General features: G+C 37.9%; 3 protein-coding genes across 10 annotated transcripts; all 3 read right to left on the bottom strand.

Annotated features, from left to right (window-relative positions):
* Positions 1-6,507: 6,507 nt before the first annotated feature.
* Positions 6,508-13,601, bottom strand: stmn2a (stathmin 2a). Its single transcript, XM_077209308.1, has 5 exons — positions 13,149-13,601; positions 10,968-11,063; positions 9,507-9,682; positions 9,107-9,298; positions 6,508-8,039 (listed from the first exon to the last, which is right to left on the bottom strand). Exons 1-5 carry the CDS (start codon positions 13,165-13,167, stop codon positions 7,980-7,982), a joined length of 543 nt encoding a protein of 180 aa, XP_077065423.1. The 5' UTR covers positions 13,168-13,601; the 3' UTR covers positions 6,508-7,979.
* Positions 13,602-14,643: 1,042 nt separating this feature from the next.
* On the bottom strand, positions 14,644-21,222 carry upp1 (uridine phosphorylase 1). 4 transcript variants are annotated; one of them, XR_013196299.1, is made up of 9 exons: positions 21,076-21,222; positions 20,876-20,926; positions 20,359-20,470; positions 20,105-20,263; positions 18,952-19,066; positions 18,582-18,791; positions 18,337-18,483; positions 17,797-18,074; positions 14,644-17,129 (listed from the first exon to the last, which is right to left on the bottom strand). XR_013196299.1 is itself a non-coding variant. In XM_077209287.1 (8 exons), the coding sequence occupies exons 2-8, from the start codon at positions 20,911-20,913 to the stop codon at positions 17,926-17,928; spliced, it is 930 nt and encodes a 309-aa protein (XP_077065402.1). In that variant the 5' UTR covers positions 20,914-20,926; positions 21,076-21,222; the 3' UTR covers positions 14,644-17,925. The 4 variants fall into 4 exon arrangements, 3 of the variants coding, with proteins under 3 accessions (XP_077065402.1, XP_077065393.1, XP_077065411.1); XM_077209287.1 differs by having other exon boundaries at positions 14,644-18,074; XM_077209278.1 differs by lacking the exon at positions 21,076-21,222 and having other exon boundaries at positions 14,644-18,074; positions 20,876-20,969.
* An 898-nt stretch (positions 21,223-22,120) lies between these two features.
* gra (granulito) lies at positions 22,121-26,080 on the bottom strand. 5 transcript variants are annotated; one of them, XM_077209236.1, is made up of 7 exons: positions 25,949-26,080; positions 24,801-24,871; positions 24,633-24,661; positions 24,388-24,493; positions 23,134-23,243; positions 22,923-22,990; positions 22,121-22,794 (listed from the first exon to the last, which is right to left on the bottom strand). In XM_077209236.1, the coding sequence occupies exons 2-7, from the start codon at positions 24,862-24,864 to the stop codon at positions 22,785-22,787; spliced, it is 387 nt and encodes a 128-aa protein (XP_077065351.1). In that variant the 5' UTR covers positions 24,865-24,871; positions 25,949-26,080; the 3' UTR covers positions 22,121-22,784. The 5 variants fall into 5 exon arrangements, with proteins under 5 accessions (XP_077065351.1, XP_077065363.1, XP_077065371.1 ...); XM_077209248.1 differs by having other exon boundaries at positions 22,121-22,431; XM_077209256.1 differs by having other exon boundaries at positions 24,810-24,871.
* Positions 26,081-27,843: the final 1,763 nt, after the last annotated feature.

The raw sequence follows: 27,843 nt of genomic DNA, 5'->3' as shown, positions 1-27,843 counted from the left end.
AACAGTGACTGGGCGAGCCCGATAGTTTTAGTGCCTAACACCGACGGCTCGGTCCGGTTCTGTGTGGAGTGTGGACTATCGAAAGGTGAACGCTATGTCGAAGTTCGACGCTTATCCAATGCCAATGCAGATCCCCTTGTCTCCCATGTCCAAAGAAAAGACAGCTTTCAAAACGCCGTTTGGATTACACCAATTTGTCTCTCTTCCTTTCGGCTTATTTGGGGCTCCGGCGACCTTTCAGCGTCCGATGGACAGAATTCTCCGGCCGCATGCTGCATATGCCGCTTCCTACTTGGATTATATAATTTTCTATAGTAATGACTGGCAGCGTCATATGCAGCATTTGTGGGCTGTCCTGAGAACGCTGAGAAGGGCTGGGCTCACGGCCAACCCGAAGAAGTGTGCGATTGGGCATGTGGAGATTAGATATCTGGGCTTCCACTTGGGTCATGGATGGGTGCATCCCCAAATTGACAAGACGGCAGCAGTTGCGACCTGTCCGAGACCCAAGACCAAAAAGGAGGTTAGACAGTCCCTGGGGCCTGCGGGATATTACAGGAGGTTTGAACAGAGGGCTGGGCGCGGTCCTGTCCCAGGAGCTTGAGGATGAAGAGTGGCCGGTGCTGTACATCAGTCGTAAGCTCTCTAAGAGAGAGACGATGTACAGCACCATAGAGAAGGAGTGTTTGGCCATCAGATGGGCCATTCTCACCCTCCGCTATTACCTATTGGGACGGGAGTTCACCCTCTGTTCGGACCGCGCTCCCCTGCAGTGGCTCCACCGCATGAAGGATACCAACGCACGGATCACCCGTTAGTATCTAGATGGCTATGGCCCACTTCCTCTCCAGGAGGGGGGGGGGGGGCCTTGCAGGGCGGATGGCTCTCCGGCCTGAGTCGGGCGGTGGGGGTATGTGGCGAGGGGGGCGTGGTTTTGCGAAGTCTGTAGCGGGAGAGAAAGGAGGGAGCTGAGCGGTGAGTAAGTATGTCAAGTGCAGATGATGAACAACTGTGTTTGATTGCAGTAATTGGCGTGGAGAGACCACATATAAGCCGGCGGGAGCGAGAGAGCGAAAGAGAGATGGACTGGGACCTCGTGCACTGCTATCTTCCGCAAAGCCCTCTTTAAGCGTCTGTTTGATCCTGTTTCTGTGTTTTTTGTGCTGTGTCACCCTGGTGGCTCGGTGAATGCCCTACTGTGCGCCTCCTTTTGTTTTGTTGATTTTGTTTTTTGAATAAACGTGAGTCCCAGTCACGCCGACCCCTGTCTTCTTCCTTCCACACACACTTTGAACCTTATCACAGACCTTTATCAATGTGACAGAATAACCGACCACAAAAGGGATTATGCAGCTGCATTTGTTACGCTGGCCAGGAGTGGCCAAAATTTGGTGGACTACACCCTTCCATTCTGCCACCTCTCCGTTCGTTCACCATGTGATTACGAAATAATCAAACCTCTGTATTGGATCAGGGCAAACTACGAACATCAAGTAGACCTCCCAGACATGCAAGGACTCAGCTGGAGGAATGCGATTCTGCTGTCTAGAGAGGTTAAACCCTCGGTCCATCTCATCACCGGACCCAGAGCCCAGCCCACCACCACCCTGCGACACGGAGCAACAGCTAGAGCTCCCAGCAGATTGAGTGCCAGTGCCTGGCACGATGGAGCTGCCAATGGCAATGGAAGTGGATATGCCCACCATCGCTCCGGAGGCTGAGCCCCTTACGTCTGACCTGGTGTGCGAGCAGGCCACCGAGCCAGTGACAGAGTAAATACTAGTGGAGTCTGAGAGAATGGAGAAGTTCCCCATCCACAACCTCATCGCAGTGAGTGTGTGCTGGACTGGTAGACTGATATGCTGATATACTGATATCAGTCACCCCATTTCCGACACAGCCCTCGGGGGGTCGTTGTGGCAGCTCCATCACGGTCGTTGATGTCATCAGTGTCGTGCAGATCCGTCTACCCTCCGTCTGCACCCTGGGCTCCTTCTCCATCAGTGACGTCCACATGGTGGTGTTAAACTCCGTACCACCATGGTTCCTCTCAACGCCGCCGTGGGGAGCTGGGAATCACCCTATTATCACATCACCACCTTCTGCTCCGTCCTGGTCAAAACCATCATCACATCCCTGTTTTTTGCCACCTCCGGTTCATCCCTGGCATCTCCTGGCAACCAGACCTCCGAATACCAACTAGCCTGCTCCTCATCCGCCTCCTAAACTGCCTCCTCTCCCTTACCACAGCGCAACGCCGCGCCTTCTCGTAATGTCACAAACTGTCAGTTTAGTTTTCACTTTTCAGGGACTTTTAGTTTGCTTGTCATTATTTCCTGTTGTCTTTTTTCACGTTTCCCACCACATGTTTGTTACCATGGATATTCATTAATCATCACAGCTGTTTGAACTTGAGTTCGTTATCTTTGTATACTTAAGTTCCTGTGTTTCCTCAGTTCGTTGTTGGTTATAGTTTGTGTGTAGACATGCTGTTACGTAGGATTATCAGAGTTTATTTCTTTATTAAATACATTTGCATTGAAACCTTTGACTCATTTTGGTATTGTAAATAGTAATTTACGGAAAAAAAGTTAGCATGTGTAGTAAATAATATTTACTAGTGGTTGTGTGTGTCTCAAGTTAATCTACTCCCTTCACAAACAGTGCAGCACATGAAAATACACTTTAGGGGACTTTAGGGGATCACAATTATGTGGTTGAAACCACAAATACAGAACGAAGCAAACCATAATGGAGTACACAATATAGCACAAAGGTCTTTGAGTGCAAATATCTGCACTCAACAAAACAATAATTAGTTTAAGGAATCTGTAGAGAGCAGAAAGAGGGGGGTAATAAGAAAATGTAGGCCAATAACAGGCTTCTTGCAGAGGGATGATTATTGCTTGTTCTGCTGCACTAGCATCAATTACTGCCTTCCACATATTTTCCCTGAGGCTGAACCTGTTCTCACTGCTGCTGAGCAGCTGGTAAAGTGGAATCCGTGTGGAAAGAATGAGACAAACTTTCCTGTCAAAAGGATTTTCTTTTTTTTTGTCTAAACTAAACTTTTGCTGTCATTTTTTTCCCTCTAAAATTATGGCATGCATTAGTGGTCAAAAGTTTGTTTGCAGTTTTGGATTATAGAAATTATAATAGTATAATCTATCAAATAATAAGACAATACAAAAGAGATAATTATATCATGTTTGCTCAGAATTTTTTATGTTTTATTCCTGTACAACCTCATCTCTTTCACAGGTGGTGCATGTTCGGAACAGCTTGCAATTACAGTAACAAGAACACATTTAACATTTATGCATTTGGCAGACGCTTTTATCCAAAGCGACTTACATTGCATTTCAAGGTACACATTTTATATTCTTATCAGTTATTGCTTTCCCTGGGAATCAAACCCATGACCCAATGCTCTACTGTTTGAGCTACAGGAAAGCTATTCTCACTGCATAGTATAATTTAAGAATAGAATAATTTAAGAAAGAATAGTATAATTTAAATCTAACATTCAAAACAGATATATGCAAGATAAATAGTTTTATATTTTATTTCATTACAGTAACAGTACTTACCAGCAAACCTATGCACACACACACACACACACACACACACACACACACACACACACACACACACACACACACACACACACACACACACACACACACACACACACACACACATATATATATATATATATATATATATATATATATATATATATACAGGTCCTTCTCAAAAAATTAGCATATTGTGATAAAGTTCATTATTTTCCATAATGTAATGATAAAAATTAAACTTTCATATATTTTAGATTCATTGCACACCAACTGAAATATTCCAGGTCTTTTATTGTTTTAATACTGATGATTTTGGCATGCAGCTCATGAAAACGCAAAATTCCTATCTCAAAAAATTAGCATATTTCATCCGACCATTAAAAGATGCGTTTAAAAAAAAAAAAAAATGTCAACCTTCAAATAATTATGATCAGTTATGCACTCAATACTTGGTCGGGAATCCTTTTGCAGAAATGACTGCTTCAATGCGGCGTGGCATGGAGGCAATCACCTGTGGCACTGCTGAGGTGTTATGGAGGCCCAGGATGCTTCGATAGCGGCCTTAAGCTCATCCAGAGTGTTGGGTCTTGCGTCTCTCAACTTTCTCTTCACAATATCCCACAGATTCTCTATGGGGTTCAGGTCAGGAGAGTTGGCAGGCCAATTGAGCACAGTAATACCATGGTCAGTAAACCATTTACCAGTGGTTTTGGCACTGTGAGCAGGTGCCAGGTCGTGCTGAAAAATCTTCATCTCCATAAAGCTTTTCAGCAGATGGAAGCATGAAGTGCTCCCAAATCTCCTGATAGCTAGCTGCATTGACCCTGCCCTTGATAAAACACAGTGGACCAACACCAGCAGCTGACATGGCACCCATTTTGCCATTTCCTTCTCCCCAGTCTTCCTCCAGACTCTGGCACCTTGATTTCCGAACGACATGCAAAATTTGCTTTCATCCGAAAAAAGTACTTTGGACCACTGAGCAACAGTCCAGTGCTGCTTCTCTGTAGCCCAGGTCAGGCGCTTCTGCCGCTGTTTCTGGTTCAAAAGTGGCTTGACCTGGAGAATGCGGCACCTGTAGCCCATTTCCTGCACACGCCTGTGCACGGTGGCTCTGGATGTTTCTACTCCAGACTCAGTCCACTGCTTCCGCAGGTCCCCCAAGGTCTGGAACAGGTCCTTCTCCACAATCTTCCTCAGGGTCCGGTCACCTCTTCTCGTTGTGCAGCGTTTTTTGCCACACTTTTTCCTTCCCACAGACTTCCCACTGAGGTGCCTTGATAGAGCACTCTGGGAACAGCCTATTTGTTCAGAAATTTCTTTCTGTGTCTTACCCTCTTGCTTGAGGGTGTCAATGATGGCCTTCTGGACAGCAGTCAGGTCGGCAGTCTTACCCATGATTGCGGTTTTGAGTAATGAAACAGGCTGGGAGTTTTTAAAAGCCTCATGAATCTTTTGCAGGTGTTTAGAGTTAATTAGTTGATTCAGATGATTATGTTAATAGCTCGTTTAGAGACCCTTTTCATGATATGCTAATTTTTTGAGATAGGAATTTTGGGTTTTCATGAGCTGTATGCCAAAATCATCAGTATTAAAACAATAAAAGACCTGAAATATTTCAGTTGGTGTGCAATAAATCTAAAATATATGAAAGTTTAATTTTTATCATTACATTATGGAAAATAATTAACTTTATCACAATATGCTAATTTTTTGAGAAGGACCTGTATATATATATATATATATATATATATTTATATAGTACTCGGTAGGACCCCCTTTTGCCTTCAAAACTGCCTTAATTATTCGTGGCATAGATTCAACAAGGTGCTGGAAACATTCCTCTGAGATTTTGGTCCACATTGACATGATGTCATTCTATTATGATCCAAATCTCCTGTTCCACCTCATCCCAAAGTGGATTGACTCAATTGAGATCTGGTGACTGTGGAGGCCATTTGAGTTTAAGAGCTTCCTATTGGTTTAAGAGCACGTTCAAAAATTTTAGTCATTACTTATAGAGCCTTGCATGGTCAAGCACCCCTGTTACATCCAGGATTTATTACATGCACACACACCTGGTCGGTCTCTGAGGTCTTCAGGCCGAGACCTTTTAACTATTCCCAGAACACATCTTAAGAGGTGACTGTGCTTTCTGTGTTGTGGCTCCAAGGCTATGGATCTCTCTCCCTTTAGCATTGAGAACTATGGCTTCTGAGGAATCTTTTAAAAAACACCTGAAGACACATTTTCTTGGACAAACTTTTAATTAAAAATATGGTTTGGCATTTATTAAATTTCTATGGTATTTGTATAGGTTATTTTATTTGTTTTGATTATTATTATTTTTTTTCTGTAAAGCACTTTGTGATCCTTCCTTGTCTGTGAAAGGTGCTATATAAATACTTTACTTACTTACTTACTAATGAACTCACTGTAATGTTCAAGAAACCAGTTTGAGATGATTTGAGCTTTTTGATATGGTGCGTTTTCCTTCTGGAAGTAAGAATCAGAAGACTGTCCATTGTGGTCATAAAGGGATGGACATGGACATGACCAGCAACAATACTCAGGTGGCGTTTAAACGATGCTCATTGGTAATAAGGGGTCCAAAGTGTGCCAAGAAAATATCCTCCACACCATTACACCACCACCTGCAGCCTGAACCGTTGATACAAGGCAGGATGGATCCATACATTCACGTTGTTTACGCCAAATTCTCACCTTACCATCTGAATGTCGCAGCAGAGATTGAGACTAAATGCATAGAGTTGCTGCCATGCAATTGGATGATTAGATATTTACATTTTCAAATTGTTTTTAAGCTTAGCCCATATATTACAATAGCTTTACTGTCATCTGCTGGTGAACCGCTATAATGGCATTACGAAAATCTATATTAAAAAAGCAAACAACAGAGTCTACCATGTTCACAGAACCCCAAACCTTTATTTTCACCAAAGTTTGCACACACAGAAATGAGAGGGGAAAAGACAAGTTAGGCAGCCGGAGACACTTCAAGCATATTTATAGAAGAGACAGTGATCTAAAAAAAAAAAAAAAAAAAAAAAATGATTCGAAATAAATTCATAATCATTCAGTGCATGTTCTGCATCTGCCCATCACTTCACCTCTGGAGAGAAAAGACACAAATGCTCGGTCAACCTAACATGGACACACACAATTACAGTACACACACTCACTCCAATCTCACCAAAATAAACCAAATAGAAAATAGTCACACGTCAAAGGATGTAGTTGGGAGTATATGGGGATACATTCAGCTGGTAAAGATGTTACCTATTTTATCAAGCCAAACACGTCAGAACATTCGGGGAGATACATCTCCTTTAATTACACCGCTGTACTAATGAAGATGTCCTGCTAGAGACAGATGACAAACATCAGCCTTGAGAGCCGAAGGCCTGAATCAATGTGTGGGTGTGGAGCAGGCCACCAAATAGAGCAACAGGATAGGAACTGGCTGGTTATTCTTTCCTTTTTTTTAATATAATACAGGCGATATCAAGCTGTCTAGTCCAAAGGGTCCAGAAAGGGTGGTGTTTCCAATCGTCAGCCAACAAAAGAGTACGTTTGCAGATGTCGACATGCAGATGTTTCATAACATTTCAAGAAAGGGATATTTCATTTCACAGAGGTTAAGCAAAGGAACTAAAATACAGAATTCAAAATGAGACACTATAAACATTTTTTATTCGTTTCAGTACTCATATCTCAAGCTATTTGGTCAGGAAAAAGTAGCTATGTCTTGATCATGCTGTATATAAACTTAAGTGCAATATATATTTATGAGTCTTGGGTTATGTTTGCTTTTTAAAATGTAAATCTATGTTGACCTGGGGCGTGAGCACTGAAGCTTTTTGCATTCTTCACAATTACACCAAACTTTACATCATTTAACACTGCAAACGTAAGCGAGCAGCTTTCTCACAACACCAAAAACCTTTCACATGATCAAACCAGACGTGCCTGAATCGAAAAAAAACAAAACAAAAAAACTGAGAAACTGACTTACAATAATAATAAAAGAATTAACAATGTATCATGTAGATTTGATACATTTGATTTGTTATCATTCAATCTGATAGATAGATAGATAGATAGATAGATAGATAGATAGATAGATAGATAGATAGATAGATAGATAGATAGATAGATAGATAGATAGATAGATAGATAGATAGATAAAAAAAATTATTTACAAAATAATACTTGTGTCTTCCCATTACTCTATGAAATCAAGCAAGACCGTTCAAACAGTATACGAGTGTGATACTAGTTGTTTTGACTGGTTTTGACCAGTGGTTGTGTGTGAGTGTGCGTGAGCAGGATAGGATGATAGGTTGGCTGATGAAGAGTATGAAGAGGAGGAGGAGAACTTCATGCTATTAGCTCTTCCCTCAGCTCCTTGTTCCTGCGGACAATTGCAGCATGTCGCTCCTGATAGGACCAAAATAGACACATAGTATCACATACTATAATACTGATCATTAATGTAAGAATACATTAGAATAATTAAAGGTACACTATCTAACCTTTTTGTTGTTCAAAATTAACTAAATGAAATGAGTCAATACAAACATGTTTTTCTCTTACCCTGATTCACTATGGTAAGCCTATTATAAGTGTTTATATTTTAGACTTGGAGGGGTTTTGTCGGAAATTGCGTACATATGTTACTCGCCAGTGCCGATCTCCTCATATTTGTGAATAAAGAAAATTGCTCTGGCTTCTTTGATGCGTGTGTTGTGTGGGAATGGCATAGATTAGTTGTCAAAGCGAGTGAGAAAGGTTGACATGAAGCAACTAAACCTCAGGGGAATCACCAGTTTAAAAAAACAGGAAAGTCTTCTGGCAAAAAAAGAATGCAACAGAGCTCTTAATGAAACGACAATCAAAATTGGCGGAGATGGCGAGAATTGAGCGATTTGAAATGTAAAAGTGATGCGGAGATGGCGGTTACTCAACAGGTGAGTAAAGTATTTTATTGAACAGATTAATTGCCATATGCAGCTCTCTAAGAGAGTTCATTCTAAAGCATTATCTATCGTGTAGGGTAATGTCATTATGGTTGTTCTAGCGCTGTGCTGGGATTTATTTTCAAGGAAGTACTGTGTCTAATAATGGGTAAAGTTACAGCAATGTCTGAAACTAGTCAGCTTGAGATCCTTTCCATCTAAACAGGTTATATCTCTAAAGCCTGTAGTTAATGTTTTCTGAGCAGTAGGATAATCTCTCTCTCTCTCTCTCTCTCTCTCTCTCTTTTAAGTAATGAGAAAGAACCATATTGATCCGCACAGTCACATTGAGCTGAAGCACAACCAAAACAATGTTCTTCCACAAAATAAAGAATTCAGGGCCAAGTTACATAGCGTACCTTTAACTAACAAACTAATTTATTATTATTTATCATTAGATATAATGCAATAGTATAAAAAATAAGCAATTCACTTACTATATATAATATTTCAAATAATTTGTCTATAGTGTGTAACGGTTTTGCTCACCTTCTCATGCAAGCGATCCATCATGGCTGCCAGGTAAGCCTCCCGGTTTTCCTTGATCTGCTCCATCTTCAGGATGAGCTTTTCCTCTGCCATCTTGCTGAAGTTGCTGTTCTCCTCCATGGCTTTGAGCAGCACATCTCTCTCATGCTCACGTTTCTCAGCCAGAGCTTTGAGCACCTGAGCTTCCTGGGACTGTTGAGGAAAGTCATTACATACATGAGCATTCAAGCATAAAGGCATGGAATGGCATGCATTTTCTGAATTCTGAGGGTTAAATGGATTTCAAAGTGGTTTACCAATATTTATTAATGCATTTATTCATGTACACTTGTCTATGTTAATAAAATTCTAAGATTTATAGTTACAGCTAAGTAAGCTTCTCTACATTCAATCCACTCACCCTCCGGCGGTCCTCAGCAGCCTCCAATTTCTTCTGGATGTCTTCCAGTGACACATCCCGTTTCTTTGGAGGAGAGGTGATGCTGTGGGCCACATCTGACACAGGTGAGGGCGGTTTCAGGATCACCTCGAAGGCCTGGCCTGAAGCCCTTTTGTTTATGGGCTTTACTTCCATATCTACAAGACAATGACCAATGTTAAATGACCTCACTTAATAAAGCGGGCATAGATTCAATGAATGCATGTCAGTTCATTATGGAAGATCATTTCCTCCACATAAGAAAAAAAATGCTTTGGCAAATAATAATTAGGACATTAAAAGTCATAATTATGACATGCTAAGTCACAAATATGACAAAAAAAAATGTAATATGACAAAAATTGGAATTATGGCATCATAATAATGAGGACCAATTTTAGATACTAAGTCATAATCAGGAGATACAGTCAAAATTGAGACATACTAAGTCATAATTAATTATGCCCAAAAGTCGAAATGAATACATAATTATGCTATACTACTAAGTCATAATTATAACGTTTTAATTATGAGGAAATAGTTGAAATTAAGAGAATTGAGAAACTATGAATTACAAATTGCAATTATGACAATTATGAGATACTAAGTCATAATTATAAGATAAAAAGTCGAGTTGACATAAGTAGTTGATTATGAGAATATTAGTCGAAATTATTACTCTATTTACTAATTAAGTTACAAAGTCATAATTATGACAAAATGTTTAATTTTGTCTTTTTATCTCATTATTTAGACTTTTTGTCATCATTTCAACTCATAACTATGACTTAGAATGTAATAATTAAGACTTTTTATATCAATTTGACATTTTTTCAGAATTTTATGTCATAATTGTGATTTATTAAAGGATGATATTTCTTATGTGGTGCAAATGGGCTTTCAATTAATTTATTTTTCATAAATTTCAGAAAATAATTAATCAAGATTCTAATCAAGAAATTATCAGCATTTTAAATATGTTCTTATATTTATATTTATTATATAAACATCTTATATTTCCTTATATTTATTGTCAAATGTATTATTTTTTTATTTATTATATAAAATATAAAGCCCCATCAGCTCATGTTAACTGACAACATTGACTAAAACTGTGCAATACATTTGTTGCAGTAGTTATTAATCTTTGGTAATAAACATTTGGTAATAAAACTGTTCATTGTTAGGTCATGTTAGCTCAGGTAACAGAGGCAACTTTTGATTTTAATAATGTTTTCGTAAATGCTGAAATTTACATGAACTAAAATAAAAATAAAAAGATTTAGAACTATTTTTCATTATAAGTTCATGTTAACTAATGTAGATGACTAATGCTAACAAATGGAACCTTATTGTAAAGTGTTACCAAATTAGCATACAGCATGCATTTCATATATTGTATTATATTGCTTCAAATGAAAACTAATTTGTTCTCTCGCTTACCTTCAAACTCACAGACGAGGTTGTTGCGCGTCTGTGGACTGAAGCAGGAGCAAATGAGCGAGAGCATGGACAGCTCCTTCATCTTCTCTTTGTATGCTGGAACAACACAAAATTGGCCCCTTGTTAGTCGTACTACACACACATCCACTATAGGCTAGTCAAGCACAAATGTGCTGAAGTTTACGGCCGGAGCATATTTCATTCGCCCGGTCTATACAGCTCTTTAGAGGATTCAATTGTGGGCTATAACATATCCTGTACTTCATCTCTAAGTGTCTGTCTCTATGATGCTTCAACTGAGTGACTGATCGACACTGCTACTTTAGCTACATTAGCTCTTTTAAAAAGCTTATTATCATTATCATTACAGCTACGAACAATGAAAAAAGTAGATTCATCAGGAATTCAGTGAACAAACATAAAAAATGGGAAATTTCCCAACACCATCACCTTATATACACTGAAAAAGTGTAGGATTTAAGTTTTCACTCACAAAATTACTAGTAGATTTCACAAATACAAAAAAATGGCAAGCAACACATTGCATTAAATGTGAAATTTCTTGTAAAACATACTTCAATAATCTTTGTTTCATTTACAACTTAGAAAAAATAATTTTGTACAGCTTAGTGGATAAACACAATACTGAAATACAACAAAGCATAAAAATGGAGTCTACTGAGAGACTTTTCTACATTCAAACAAATGGAGCTGGCAGACTCATGAAAAATGCAGCAGGCAGGCACACTAATGACACTTCCCATTTCCTGCCCTCTGTAGCGTTTTACAGATTACAAGCACATTAGCTAGAAATTTACAGCCAGAAATCAGTCAGACTAGGAGACAAGTATAAGAAAATAAAGTAAATATAATAGCCATCAAGTAGTTCTAATCTAGGATGATCTACATATCCCATACTTTCAATGTCCAAATCACACGCAGGAGCAATTTCCTGCCAGGGTCAGATACTGGTGTCCAAAATAGTGTCAATACTTATTTGTCCAGTGCAGCAAAGGCCACCATGCAGCATCCCACTGCTGCAGGGCTGGCTGGTCTCCCAATCTTTGCTCCTCGGCCATTCTTAACAATATCAACAAGCAGGCCCACGGTCCGGCAGCCTTACACTGATCAACGCATCCTGACAGAACAGCCCATGATAGATTCGGAAAGGGGACTTTACTGGTTCAGTAATTCTACAAGATACCCAGAGCCCGAAAAAAATGCACAGTGAAATCCGCCCATGCCATCTGGTCATGAATTGCATGGACCAGACTCCACAACAAAATAGAGGCTGATTTTACTAGGGAAATAAACACAATAGATCATTTAGATTTGATTGTTTTATCTATTTTATATACTAAAATGAGAAGAGCAATATCAATGTTGTTATAGCCTATTATAACAATGCACGTGAGGAATGAGCCAGGCCTGTGTGTTATATCTCAAGACGAGCCTTGTTAGTCTGCTTTCAGTTTATAAATGCATAAAGTGGCTATTTTAAAACATAATATGGAGTGTGAATGAGAATGTCACCTTATCCTTGATGCCAGTTTATGACAGCACTCAGACTTCATGACTATGAAACAAGGACGATGACATCCATAACAAAAAAGCTGCTCAAATTTTCATGATTACTCCATGTAAAGCACGTATGGCTGGTTAAATATGTCTCATTAAGGTAAATGCTCCGTGAGGAGGTATGTGTGTGTGTGTTTTTATGGCTATATCGTCTGGGCAGCGTTTCTTGGGTGCGGTCTTTCTGCATTATGATGCGAGGCAGCAGGAGCAGGTGCGCCATCGCCAATCATCTTCCATACATGTCACTATATTCAGAAATGTACGTAGTACGCCATTTATTCTAATTCATAATGCAAGTTACATTCACTTCACTAAATATTCTAAACTATATGAATGGGGGAAATGCGAAACGTACCTTTATAGGATGCCTCCGATAATGTAGACTCTAGTCGCAGTTGCTTAGGCTATAGCTGTAAAATGTGTTTTAAGCACGAATAGGCTATAGCCAATATGAAAAAGATTTTAATATAACATTGTATGTATTCTATATAAACCGTACATGGTATAACGCTCAGAGAATCTTTTCATAGACAGTCTCCATTGACGCGTTTATAAATGCAACAATGGATTAAGGTGGCAAGTTAAGAAATGCGCAGCACGTACCGATAGCTGTTTTGGCCATGGTGTCCTTTCTTGAATCCGTGTTAATTTCCACAATGGTCGTGGTTTGTGCCAGTGGCGTTGAGAGCGGATGATGCTTAAGGCACTGAGTCAGCAGAGCACAATGAGGAGCGCGGAGAGATGTGAGGAATGGGAGCGGCTGACTTATGATCCAGTCCGCGCGCAAAAGCAGATTGGCCACCGGCAGCACTTCACTTCACTGACGTGTGTGGGAGGAAACAAAACTGGCCTGCATCTCATCGAGCGCTAGATGCGGTAACGGTCCACTATATTTTTGCCATGTACTTGGATCAAATACACCAGGATATCCAAATCGACTATTCTTTTTTTCTATGAAATATTGTAGTATTCTAAAAATGATTTATCCGTTCACATCATTTTTTTGTTTTGATATGCCACAGTAGTCTTTAATCAAAATAAATTTCCCTCCGTCTTGCAATGAAATTCTCCGATGACGTATTTACTGCCGCGGGGGCGGGACAACATGCCACTCATATTTCATCACAGCAATAGCAAACAACAATGATCAATACAATTTCATTGATCCATTACAAGGACAAAATATAATATAATATTAATATAATATTAGCTGTAATATTAAAACCCTATTACAAATGTTTATAATTCTAATTTGTGTAATTTCGTAACAATTAATAAACATCAACATTAAATAAACAATCATAAAAAAGGCAAAATTGGGAACAGAGTTTTATTTAATTAAACTGCCACTTTTGGACCAAATATTGGTTTAAGAAAGATATATAACAGATCACTCCAATACTTAAGTCCTTGCACTGGCTCCCAATCAGGTTCTGCGTTGATTTTCAAATCCTTATGCTCACATAATATGGCACTGCATGGTCTGGCCCCTCAGTATCTGTCTGCGCTTATTACTTTATATATTCCTAAGCGTCATTTGCTCTCCTCTCAAACTGGTTTACTGGCTGTTCCGCAGACACATTTGCGATCTGTAGTGGACAGGGCTTTCTCATTCTATGTTCATAGACTCTGGAACCCTTCTCATAAAGATACACAAAATGTAAGCATTTTTAGGTTAACTTTTTTTAATGGTTTTAAATATTTTTTGTTGTGTTTTTTTGTTACGCTTTTTTTCTTAAGCTGTGTTTTTTTTTCCCTTGTATTTTTTGATTAAAGTTCCTTTGGAAGGTGCTATATAAAATAAAGTGTATTATTATGTGCTTTTTACAATAACTGAATTTGTGAGATAAGATGGAATGAGATTTACTTGCCTTGTGTGATGTATAAAGGGTGTTAATTATGTTGTGTCACAATTTAAGCAATGGTACTTCAACCCAGTATGCTCCAAAACTCAGTCAGACGTTTCTATTAATATTCTCTATTACATTTTCATATTTTAATATTCTAATGTTCAAATTTTAATGGACTTTGATGTGCATAATAATGTTGTCACATTGTTAACACTTGTTTTTTGCATTTATGAGACAAATTAACTTCATTTCATTCAACTTTCATTTATTAAATTATTTAATCTTTGTGTGTGTGTGGGGGGGGGGGGTCCTCAGAATGGTGTAAAACAAATCATTCAGTGACAATTAAAATAACACTTTGCATGTCAAACATTGCAAACTTAATTAAATATTGCATAATATTTCTCCTTAAGACGTTTGTGATCATTACAGTAGAATTTTAAAAACAGTTTGTTTGTAACATAACCATACAGTGACAAACATAAGCAAGATAGGTTTGCTGTTATTTAAAAAGGATCTTTAGACTCTTATAAAGTAACTAGTGCTAAAACTGCTTAGTTTTCTCTCATTTCTAAAAACATCTTTCCCTTACAACTACTTCATCAGGAGTAGTTTAAATACAGCGTATTTTAAAACAATAATAAATAGCCGGTATTTAAAGGTCCCATATTGTCAAAACTTCCTGGCTTTTTCATTATAACAGAGGTCTAGGGGCTATGAAACTACCATATAAGTTTCAAAACAGTCAATCCACAGACAAATGCACACAGCCTGCATAAAGTAGCTGAGCCTTTTCACGAGCCGTTGTGTTGTGACTTCCGTATAAATGTGATGTCAGAACTACTCAGTCACCGCCTTCAGTCAAACTCTGCCCACCGTCACAAAACTACATCATTGCACAGGCTTCCGAAAACATTAATATAAGAGAACAGTGGCTAATGTTTATTTATTTTATTATATTTCACAAGTGACTGCTTTGTGAATCAGGCACAGTTCAATGCCGATTTTCCAAAGAAGCTACTCCGCAAAGATGCTGCAGTACCTACAGTTCATAGTTTTACAAGTTTACCTGGGCCGTCAATTGCAGCATATGTTCTCACGTTCTGTGGGCATCTTTGCACATTTACCACAACCTTTTACAGAAAGAAGTAACATTGTAAAAGAAATTGTAGCACGTAAACTTACTGTATCAGTAGGAAAGCAATAGTTACAAAGCTTACTGCATTCGGTGTCTGTCTTACAACGTTCCATTATAAAGCAGCTAAGGGTTTCAAAATCAGTGTATAACTATTAACGTACATATTTTGGAGATTTAAATCGAATTAGACAAAAAAAAGTGTGAGTTTTTTTACAGACAGTTTAAATTAGCGTTAACGTTAAATCTGCGTGCAGCATTTATGTAATGGTAATTATAATGCGCCGAAAGTAAGGAGGTGGTTGTTTGCCTCCTGTCGTCGGCGATTCAGGGTCCGGAGTCCGGCTTGAACATATGAGGCGGGACAACATTTCCCCCATTACAGCGGTTTTATTTACCTTACTTGTGAGCATCACCAAGCCACAGTTAATTGTGGTTGTCCTGGCCGGGCGTCACTCAGAACACAGCAGGCCAATCAGAAGAGAGGCCCATGAATATTAATCAGAAAGGCCAAAATCGACCTGTTCTTAGCAGAGCTCCTCAAAAAAGGGAGCTGTAAAAATATATTGGGATGGTTTTTGGTACTTATACCGCAAATATGTATATTTTAAAGGACATCAAAACTTAAAATAAAACTTCAGAAAGGTGTACAATATGGGACCTTTTAGACAAATCAAACCGTCTAGAACATAATGTGCCTACTAGGGATGCACCGATACCACTTTTTAAGGGTCGAGTATGAGTACCGATATTTTTTTCCTGGTACTCGCCGATACCGATGCCTGTTGTACTGGGGGGGGGGTTCTCGTTTTATGTGGCAATTTTCTAAGAACATCACAATGAGACTAATGAACATATCAGCATCTTTATTTTCAACAACTTAAATAAACTTAAAAAAATAAATCATTCTTATTGTGCTTATCACAAATTTTCAAAGCCCAAATTTCACTATGTGAAAGGGCAAAACCAAGGACATAATGAATGTAATTTTTACCTGCCTGTCACAAAGTTGTCAAAGTGCTAAAGAAATCACAGACAACAAGACAATCAAATTTGTCATAAAGTGCCAAAGAAATCACAGAACAAATGTTTAACATAACACTGAGTAACAATGTAATCACAGCCGAAAGTGTAAAGTGAAATATTAGAGTGTACTATTAAATCTAGCAACACTATAACTGCAGGAAGAGTGTTCATAAGAATTAAGAAATATAAGCTAAGGATATACGTGAGGTATCGGTCTTTGGTATCGGGGTATTTTTACGAGTACGAGTACAAGTACATGAGCTTGGTATCGGACCCGATCGGTATCGGTGCATCCCCAGTGCCTACCATTTCAAAACAAGTAAAAGAAGCTATTACATTCAAGGCATGAATTTATATGAGCTTGTAAGTAACTGCAGTGTTAAGCCATTGAACATTTTTAAGATATTTATGTTACTTTGGTCATTTTTTATAAAACCGGTCAACTTAAAGGTTTAGTTCACCCAAAAATGAAAATTCTGTCAGTATTTACTCACCCTCATGTTGTTCCAACCTTGTAAGACCTTCGTTCATCTTTGGAACACGAATTATGATATTTTTGATTAAATCTGAGAGCTGGATCACTCCTCCATAGGCTTCTTCAGGGATTGAAACTTGCCATGCCCAAAAAGTTATTAAAGATATCGTTAAAATAGTTAAAATGACTACAGTGGCTCAATCTTAAGTTTATCAAGCGACGAGAATACTTTTTGTGCGCAAATCCCCCCAAAAATAACGACTTTATTTCAACTATTCATTTCCTTCTCTGTGTGCCTCTAGTCAGTTAGACGTAGTGTGATTGCGTAGAGCTACGTCACACGTAGGCTCACTATTGGCCGACGCTGGTGATGTGTGTGATGCGTGTGACGTACAACAACAGAAGCTTATGCCATTACACTAGTGAACTGACTCGAGGCCCACAGAGAAGGAAACGAATAGTTGAAATAAAGTCGTTATTTATTTTTTGCGCACAAAAAGTATTCTCGTCGTTTGATAAACTTAAGATTGAGTCACTGTAGTCACTTGGACTATTTTAACGATATCTTTAATAACTTTTAGGGGCTGGCAAGCTTCAATCCCTTAAGAAGCTTATGGAGGAGTGATCCAGCTCTCAAATTTAATCAAAAATATCATAATTCGTGTTCCGAAGATGAACGAAGGTCTTACGAGGTTGGAACAACATGAGGGTGAGTAAATACTGACAGAATATTCATTTTTGGGTGAACTATCCCTTTAAAAGAGCTGCGTTTTTTCTTTTTACCATATATTAATATAATCATTGTCCTAATCAAAACTGCACTATACTATTCCCTACCTTCAGCTCAGGACTGTTCTGAAAGTATGCTTGGAAAGCTTTCTGACTAGTAGTTAACTAGCTTTTCTTGTAGGCTTTCAGCTTCCTTTTGATGTAATGTCCGACCAGGGCCTGAGGTCGCTGCTGGTAGTTATTCAGGACGTCATGAGAGCTGGTCAGCTGGTCTCCTTTCAGTCTGTCCAGCAATGTTACACACACAACCGCAGCTGAAAATACAGGAAAAAAGCCCTTTCGTATTATCAAATCTCAACCCATCCACAATAAACAACACTAGCAGGCTTAATGTCTGACAAGAGGTCAAAAGCAGTCAGCTCAAACAGACTAACTTCAATAAAAGATCATAAACCTCTAGCACCCATTTCAAATCCATAAACGCCCATTTGCATGAACCTAAACAACCAATGGAATAACACAAACTCGTGCATGTATTACTCATTAACTTGAAGAAATGGTGTGTTAAAGACATACCTCGTAGATTGCTCAGTTTGCACATGGCCGCAAACACAGACGACTCCATCTCAATGTTACGAACCCCAGCGGCATAGGCTTCGGCAAGATATCTCTGTTTATCTTCTTCGCTGTATGAGCAAAAGGCTCCATCCAGCCGCGCTTGACCTGTACACAGACAGAGCCATCAAATACAGCAAACACCTCAGTGCAAAATGATCATAACACTCTATAATATTTAAGAGTGTATTTGAAAATAATTCTACCTTCGTAGAAGTCAAGGGTGCACATTGTGTTACCAATGACGGTGTCAAACTCTGCAAGGTCTTTGCCACACTGAAGAAGCTCCTCTGCAAGTTCCCCGTCGAGTTCTGTGCTCCTGACCACTGGTTTACCCAAGATGATCTGCTCAAGGCGAGGCTGAAACACAGAATCCACCGCCTGTTTGGTAATCAACACAGTCCCTGGCTTTAACCCTGACAAAAGACAGACAGAAAAACAGCTCAAAGAAAACTCAGGAAATGATTCACAAAAATCCCCTGGTTTACAACACCATGCAGGGTGAGGTTGGAGCTTGATTGTGAAAGCATGGAAACAGCCTTTTGATTAAACAGTTCAATGGTAAAAGTAGTGTACCTATTCCACCTGACGTTCCGATGCGCACTACGGTGACATCAGTGCAGTGGGCATGGTACAGGAGCTTGATAAGCTCATGCAACATTATAGAGATTGATGGGATGCCCATGCCATGCTAGAACACAGAATATTCAATGTTAATATTCGGACAAACTTCATTTGCAATTACGTAAACCTCAATCGATCTGACAGAGCTAAATTTAAATTTAATTACGGCCTGATTAAACGGGATGGTGTAGACCTGAGAAAAAATGAAGCTTGTAAATGCCTGAATGTGATTTCTCAGTCAGAATGAACTGATCTTGTGCACAATCATGAGTGCATGTAAACATACTTAGTTTCACATAATCCTTCAGAAATCATTCTTATATGATGAGTTGGTGCTCAAGAAACATCTCTTATCATCATCACATTTCACATTATCATCTTCAGAACACAACTGAAGATGTTTTGATGAAATCTGAGAAATTTCAGTCCCTCCACAGACAGCTAAGCAACTGACATTTTGACTTCAAAAAGTTAACAAAGAGCATGTAAAACTAAACCATATGGATTGAGTGGTTTAGTCAAAATGTTCGGAAGAAACACGGTCGCTTCATATGATGAACAGATTTAATTTAGGCTTTTATTCACATATAAACAGTAAACACTGATCAGCGAACATAAACAGAAGCTCAACCGAACCTGCTTGACATGCAAGAAGAAACCTCATTGGTTCTTGAGGAAGCTCAAACGTGCTGCATAACACGAGAATGAACCTCATTGGTTCTCTTACGACAAGCAAACATGCTTGAACTTCTGTTTATCATGACTGATGTGTGACTTGACGAATAGTTATATGTGAAAAAAAGCCTAAATTCAATCTGTTCATCATATAAAGCGATCATGTCTCTTCAGAAAATTTGGACTAAACCACTCAATCAATATGGATTCGTTTTACGATCTCTCTATGAACTTTTTGATTGTTCCAAAGATGAATGAGTCTTACAGGTTTGGAATGACATGAGGGTGAATAGATAATGAGAGAATTTTCATTTTTCGGTGAACTATCCCTTTAATGCATCCTTGCTGAATAAGAAAAAAAAATTATTTATTTCTGAACTCAAACTTTTGGAATAGTAGTGTACATATGGATGAGTTTGAGTTCACTCACACTGACAGACAGCACAGGTCCAACTTTGTACATGGCGTAGCGATCGGTTCCTGCACATATATTTGGATATTCTGCGTTGGGGTCTGAAAGCCCCAGTTCTTTGGCAATGTATTCAGTGAAAGACTTCATCCTCCATGGACTTCCCCCTACGCACACAAACTGAGACAAAAAGTCCAACCAAGTGAGTTACACAGACCCAGATCATTCTGAAGGTGTCATGTTTTAGTGTGAAAGGGAAATAAAGTAAAGTTTACTTTGACATCTCCAAACATCGCTGCCAAGTTGTGAGTGGATGTTCCCAGGTTAAAATGATAAAGGATGTCATCTGTCATGGAGTCTAAATGAGGATTGTTCACATATATTGACCTATTCAGGTAAAATACAAGTTTGACAGTTAGGTGTGAAACAGCATAACGTTAGCTGTTGGCGATTGTCCCTAGTATTACGAAACGGTTTAAAGTAACACTTTAACAACACACCATAACAATAACAGTCAGTCAGGAGGACAATAAGCCAGGGGTCGTGACAAGTGCGCTGGGAACATCATTTCCGTTTTGTATCCCTTCTCAAAACTGAAAGAAATTTGAACGGAGCATTGTGTCCAGCGAATGAAATCTGTCATTTATCCAGTGCGCTATACAATGCTTTGAGTTGCGTAAAGAATATGAAATATTTACATAAATCATTCAATAGTATATCAAACGGAAGGACTGAAAGCCCATGCACATATAATAAAGACAAATTAATGTAATACATTAGATCCATTCGTACCTATCGCAAGCTCCATTATTCTCTTCATCCAGCGGCATTTTCAGTTTTCTCCTGATATGGACACATCAACAGATTACTTTTCCACGTAAAAAAAAAATTCCACCAAATTAAACCTATGCAGAATGAAGTTTGTCGAACAATAAAAATTATTATACAGCATTCCTAAAAGAATAGTCTCAATGAAGCTCGGTGTTCGTTACCGTGAGATGTATAACGCCTCCTAGCTCTGTGTCCTGCAGGAAGGTCACTTTATAAAATACCGTCAGTTTCTGTCAGTTGCGGTTGCTGTAAAACATCCGCTGCCGTACGTGACGCCACTGCACGAGAATTGTATTTTTTTTGCACGCAAGCCCCGCCTCCTGCGGCAGGATGAGCTAGATGAAGCAACGGATTGGACAGTTGAGAAGTCCTTCATAGCAACAGTCAGGATAAGGGCGGGGCCTCGATTCAACAGGCTGGATACTGACGCAAATGACGTCATTCATAATCACACAACATTGGGCTACTTTTTAATTTTTAAGATGACCGTCACAATTGCTTAATTTACCTGAAATCACATAACATTAACTATAGATGTGTTACACTAACTTTATAATATATGTAATTTGTATTAATTAATGTTTTAATTAATTTTGAACCATAGCCTTTTTTGATATCAATGCAATAAAATGTGTACATTTCAAATATCTCACACACACGTTTGGAAACACTATTTTTAAAGCTTTTGAAAGTAGTCTTGTATGCTCTTCTTGTATGCTCTAAAAATAGTAATATATAAAAATATACATAAACTGTATATAAAATGCAATAATTCAATAAAACAAAGCAGAAAAGCAACTAAAACATATTCTTTTATTGAATGTAATCAATTTAGCGGAATAAATCCAAATCTCAATCTCAAATCCAATTTCAAGTTAAGACAATGAGTTAACAGATTACAGTGATACAAAAAACAAAAACAAATATTGCCTCTGCCCAGATGTGCAAATCATGGGGGGGAAATCCTTGCATAAGATCCAGAGTGGTTGATTATTTTACCATTTTTAGCAACCCCTAATAAGACAATATAATAATACTGAAAGGGCTACAGTACTGTAACAAACAATTATTCTGTGTTCTAATCCACTTTACAGCAATGAATTAAATAAATTTCAAACATTGGCATATGTAAACAAAAGAGATCTATTTTTGAGTGTCATGCTTGCAAAAAAAGAGAAAATAACTTACTGTACCTTTAAAAAAAAGAAAAGAAAAGCTTATTATATACCCATCCATAGGCTTAATAATTGTCAAAAGATAGTGGCAGACAGTTCTGTTTTGCTTGCCATAATGTTCCGTGTTAATACAATTAACCAAAGTGAACACATTCCCAATCTGACATATGAACTTGCGAGAAGTCAAACTATAATTTGAGATGCACTTCACTTCAATCTTAAACACTTCAAGTCCAAATATACACAATAATTAAATTTTTACACAGCAGATCATGAAAGTAGACTAGTAACACAACCTACATTAGGCAAGGATCAAAAGCCTGAGTTCGACATCACCACCGTCTGATAAGGTAAAATGAAAGACCATGGTCAAGAAAGCACAAAGAGTGAGTTTAAAACAACAAATTAGGATGTGGAATCTTTAGCAAGGATCAAGGCATCAGTCCTTTAGTATCATTTAACATTGTACTGTGGACTGGTTAGGAACAATCATTGCAACACCTACATAGAATACAAATGTGTTCAAGAATTCAAGGACAGTATTTTTTTTTTGTTCCATTTACAAAACCTCATCTGTTTTAACCTTTTATAACAATGAAAGTTAATAAATTAACTTAATTTTTTAACCCTTTCCACTTTGGCCCCCATGCGGTGCAGTTTAAGACCATTGTATAAAAAGACTAAGAAATTCCACATTAGGCAGCCCTGTGTAAAGAAATGTAAATAAATAAACTGTTAATCAACCCCTAAGTGAAACCGTTAATGTGCAACACACAAAATACTCATTTCAACTCTTGCAGTGGTTGTGATATTAGTTTGATGAATGCACTTACAAGTCCTCGTCGTCGCTGTTGTTGTTATTGTAGTTGGTGATGAAGTATCTGGGCACATCATTGGTTCTCTAGATTGGGTGACAAGATGATATCGGAAGTTGTGCTATGCATTTTCATTATCACACACACCTATTAAACCATCTTCTGATATAAGTGCTTCAAAAAAATTTAAATGAAATTAAAAATCAAATCAAATCTGTGGATAACTCACTCCATTCTCCAAAACGATTGGATGTTCTGGTAAAAACTCAGGTTTCTTCTTAGCCATTGGACAACTTGCCATCTTGATGAGGAAGTCCCGAGTGTAGCAAATTCTTTCGGCTACAGTTAAAAAAAAGGTCTACTTTAGTAAAATGAAAAATATTTCACCTGTACTCAATATTATAATCCCACTGTTTTACTTCTAATTCCAGATATAGTCATCTCCCTAATTCTTTATAAAGTTTATACACTCTTAAAAATAAAGGCTCCAAAAGGCTTTTTCACAAGAGGAAAGGTTTCATAGTTCTTAAAACTATTGGCAGAAGTACCAGCTTTTTGGTTTGTTCACCCCACAGGAACTAGGAAAAATCTAAGGAACAGCAACTTTTTATAGGATCTTTAAAGATCTTCATTTGTGTCCGGAAGATGATAATGTGAAATGTGCTGATGATAATTATAGGAACGCCTTTCAAGTGGTACTCGCTGCAGAGTCAAATGACGGCCAGCTCCACCTCTCTGGACGTCTAATGTGTTGGAGGGATGGAGTTGTGACTAGGGTTAGGGTGTGGTTTGATATTCTAGCTCCACACATTAGACCCAAATTACATTCGCTCCTCCTCGCTGGACGTCTAGCGAGGGGGAGCTAGACGTAAGCTCCACCCATTGGACTCAATTAGATCCTACTTCAGAGTAGGGTTCATCCCAGCAAAATAGGAACTTCCAGTGACTTTAAGTGTATGCTGATTGGCCAAAAGCATGTCATAAAAAACACTGGCATCTGCCATTTTTTTTTAAAACGTGTAAACACACAGTTTACATATACTTACTTCCCAAACTATCTCCAAAAACATGGAAAACAGTTACAGATGGACTGAAGCCAAAGTCCAGGTACTCTCAACCGTTACACTAGTTGTAGAATGCCGCGCTTACATGACGTCGCTGTCGGCTGGTTTACATAATTTTAGATTTCCAACTGGTGGTGCAAATGCAACAAGGAAAATAGCTCCAGGAGAATATTTAGTTCTCTGCCCTGCTCTGGTGGATAGTTCCTATAATTACCCAGTGCAAAAGCCCCTAGTGATGCCATATAAGAACCATTTTGGGTTCTCCAAATAATCTTTCATTAAATGGTTCTTAAAATTGTGTGAAGTATATTTTAAATAATCTAAAGAAACTGTTTCTGCTATAAATAACTTTCGGTGCAATTAAAAGGCTCCATAGATGTTAAATTTTTCCATTGGACCATAAATGCCAAATACAGCACCTTTATTTTGGGGAGTGCATTGAGGTGGACGCATGCCTTTCTTCTTTGGTTGAGGACTTTGAAGATGCAGGATTTCATAGAAATGCTCCACTTTAATAATGTTGTCCTGTCAACAGTAAAAACAGTTACCTGACAGAAAAATACACTCTTTCAGAGAAATTAGATAAGAAAAAGAAGAGGCCAGCAGCTACAATTAAAATCCAAAACATGACAATATTATCTTAGGACAATAAAATTGGACTTACTGGCTTAATCTCAGCAAAGCTTTGAGGCACTATAAGAGAGATTTCCAAAGAAGCATTCAAACACACCAACACACACAGAAAATACATAAGAAATCAAATTGGGCATCAAATGAAACAGTGACACAATGTTTTGCATTTTTAAGAATCAAACTTAGTGAGAACATTCACATTTTGAACCTTGCCGGCGCAGTGGTCTTGCTGGTTCCAGATTTTTTACAATCCTCTTGTCCATTCTTCTGCTTAAGGACAAACATGTCAGCATATTAATGTGAGACAAACATGCATGAAGTAATAAATTCATGTTTTCATTTGCATTTTCATCAATTTCCTTTGACAAGTAAAATCTGGGCAATTTCCAACTCCACATGGAAGGACGAGATCAACTAGAATCAGCCACACATTTTTCTTTTCAAATTATTCTGTCTAAAAATATTATAGTATTAAAGTTCAGAGTGTATAATCAAGTACTCAAATGTCCGTATTCTTCCCACAAAGACCCATCCCCCTACTTTTAAGGATCAAGTCGGAGTAAAACATGGAAAAATAAACTCATAAATAGGTTTATATTACTTTATCAGAATATCCTTTTCATGCCCTTGTTAAGTCAATTAGAACATGCTATTTGGATTACGTTAATTTATTGTTTATGCTAGCCTATATTTAAATGTAATATTCAAGATTCCCATAATATTGGTTATTTGTAGATCACCTATAGCTGTTTTCTGGGCTTCTGTTATCACGGTTTAACTTGGTGTTATCCTGGTTCACACTATGACAAATAACCTGTCCAGTGCTTTAACGTTAACGTTACAACTGAGGCAGATGGTCACCAATCTTGTGCAAGGTGATGCATTCATATCTGTTGCTTCATTTTTAGTAATGCAAATACAACCCCCCTGGAAAAGTTATGATGATAGATTAGTCTACCAAACGCAAATCCACACTTTTAATATTTTATTCAGCTTTATTAATTCAGTTTTAATATTTCACACGACGCGTAAGTCATGAAAACATACTTTTTGAAAACCATCGAACTGTCCTGCAGAAGTGTAAAAACTAGAACAGCGCATACCATAGATAAATAAAACATAGCCTACATGTAAAACGTTTAAAAATAAAGGTGAACTTTATCATCTGACTCAATCGGCATCAACGGTGCTCGCTAGCTGCTAGCCACCATGACTGCGAACTTTTCCCTTGATAATCACTTTTTTTTATCTCCACATAACATCTTTACAATTGACAACAATGTAAAAAAAAATGTCACAACACTATCAGTCTAAAATAAACTAGTAAATATAATATTGGCAACTTACATGTTGTTCTCACTGTAGCGTCCAGCCTCAGTCAACGCGCTGTCTGTCTGTCATTTCCAAACAAATTCATTCCGCCTGAGCTCGTGACTCCATCTATCTGTGCGTTCACTCTGAACTCACCCAACATCACATACAAATAATAATAATAATAATAATAATTATTATTATTATTATTATTATTACTGTGAGTAACTAAATATTGGGTTGTAAGCAAGTTTTGCAAAAAAAAAAAAAATTTCAAGAATACTTTTTTTATCAAGGTCGGCCCAAAAAAAAGATGATATGCAACTTATATGCAAAAAAATATCTAATAAACCCACTGATATAGGTATAAATTAATCCTTCCGGAGAGGTTTGGAGTTATAATTTGGTCATGAGGTTTATAAACAGTAGCATTCACTAAGCATTCAGGCAGGTAAACTGTCCAGAAGGCAAGTTCTTCATTGAACTAGTAAGGCTATACGTACCTGATTCTTGGTCTGGTGAACTTGTGAACTCTGATAAGAGGCCAAAAACACTGGTTCCATTGTCTGTTGTTCAAGTCACTTAATTTCTTTAACAGTATTGCCAGTTTGTTTTGTTGAAAGCCCAAAGCTTTCGAAACGCTTTGACTGCCAACCTGATAAACAAACTTTTCTAACTAGTTTTGAGAAACACAGGCTTATTGTTTCCCCTTTTCACCTGTGCACAAACTTCTCACCCAGACCTTTGCTTTAGGTTTACTTGACTATGCACAAAAAAAACCTTTGCACTAGCCATTGCGACCCAATAGGACGACCAATACCAACCTGTTGCTTATTCACTTGTTTCCTGTAACTCTTCTGTCAACGCCTGACGATAGAAATCACATTGATGCACATAGGCCTACTAGCACGTTATTTGCGTAAAATTATTAAATCTCTGTTTAACTCCTATAATTTATGCCTTTTTGGTTGCACCCTATGTGACAATATGACCATTGTCTTTAGTGTATTATATAATTTTTGCACCCTTTTCACGCATGGTGTCCCATACTCTTACTTCAAAATTATTACGAACCATCTACAGAATTTGCATTGCCTTCTTACATTCCCTTTTTAAGGATAAGGCTCTCTTCTACCATAGTAGTGTTTTTTTTTTTCAGGATCTGGTGTGCCACAGTTCCCTCTAGTGGCCTCTTCTTTTTCAGTAGATTATATGAGTATGAAATGCCATTGTGGGTTGCATTTGACTGATTGCTGTTAAAATTGCTGTCAACAGCGGTTTGAATTACCTGGAAAAATGGCCCCATGACAATGAGCTACAGTTTGTAAGGCAAAATGAAAAAAGCCTGAATGCTGATAAACAGTTTCACCATCTTGTTTGTGAACAGCATGCTGTGAAAAAACAAAATGGAATAAGCATAATATCTAATAATAATAATCCAATATAAATAGGCATATACATATAATTCATTAAATACTGATTCAGTCGCTTAAAATAGACAACTGATGTTGTGATGCTTAATGCTGCATGATACGCCTACAGAAATCTAGTTATATGCATTTTTAATTTTTTCCACATTATTAGTCACAGTAATGTGAAATAAAGCGTGATCAGTATGGCATTGAAACACATTTTATAGGCTTCATGCAAAAAACAGAACATTAGTGTTAATAAAAAATCCATACAACTCAAATTCAAATAGTCCCTTTTTCTAAAAATTTTCATTTCAATTCCTTTTTTCTAAAAATGTTCAAATTTACTTCATCACTTCAACAAATGTTATGAGAAAACCTTTGAAACATGGAATAATAATAATAAATATATAATTATACATTAAGTGGTTTAGCTGTTGCCATAAAATAAAGCTTTATAAATTAATTTGATGCAGATGGAACCAGATCTTTCCCTATCCACCTCAGTTAACACAAAAT

This window comes from Siphateles boraxobius, unplaced genomic scaffold (assembly GCF_051911475.1).
Source record: "Siphateles boraxobius isolate OS27281-9 unplaced genomic scaffold, OSU_SipBor_1 12, whole genome shotgun sequence".
NCBI lineage: Eukaryota > Metazoa > Chordata > Actinopteri > Cypriniformes > Leuciscidae > Siphateles > Siphateles boraxobius.
Note: the sequence above shows the minus strand (reverse complement) of the source record. Positions and strands in the feature narration are given on the sequence as shown.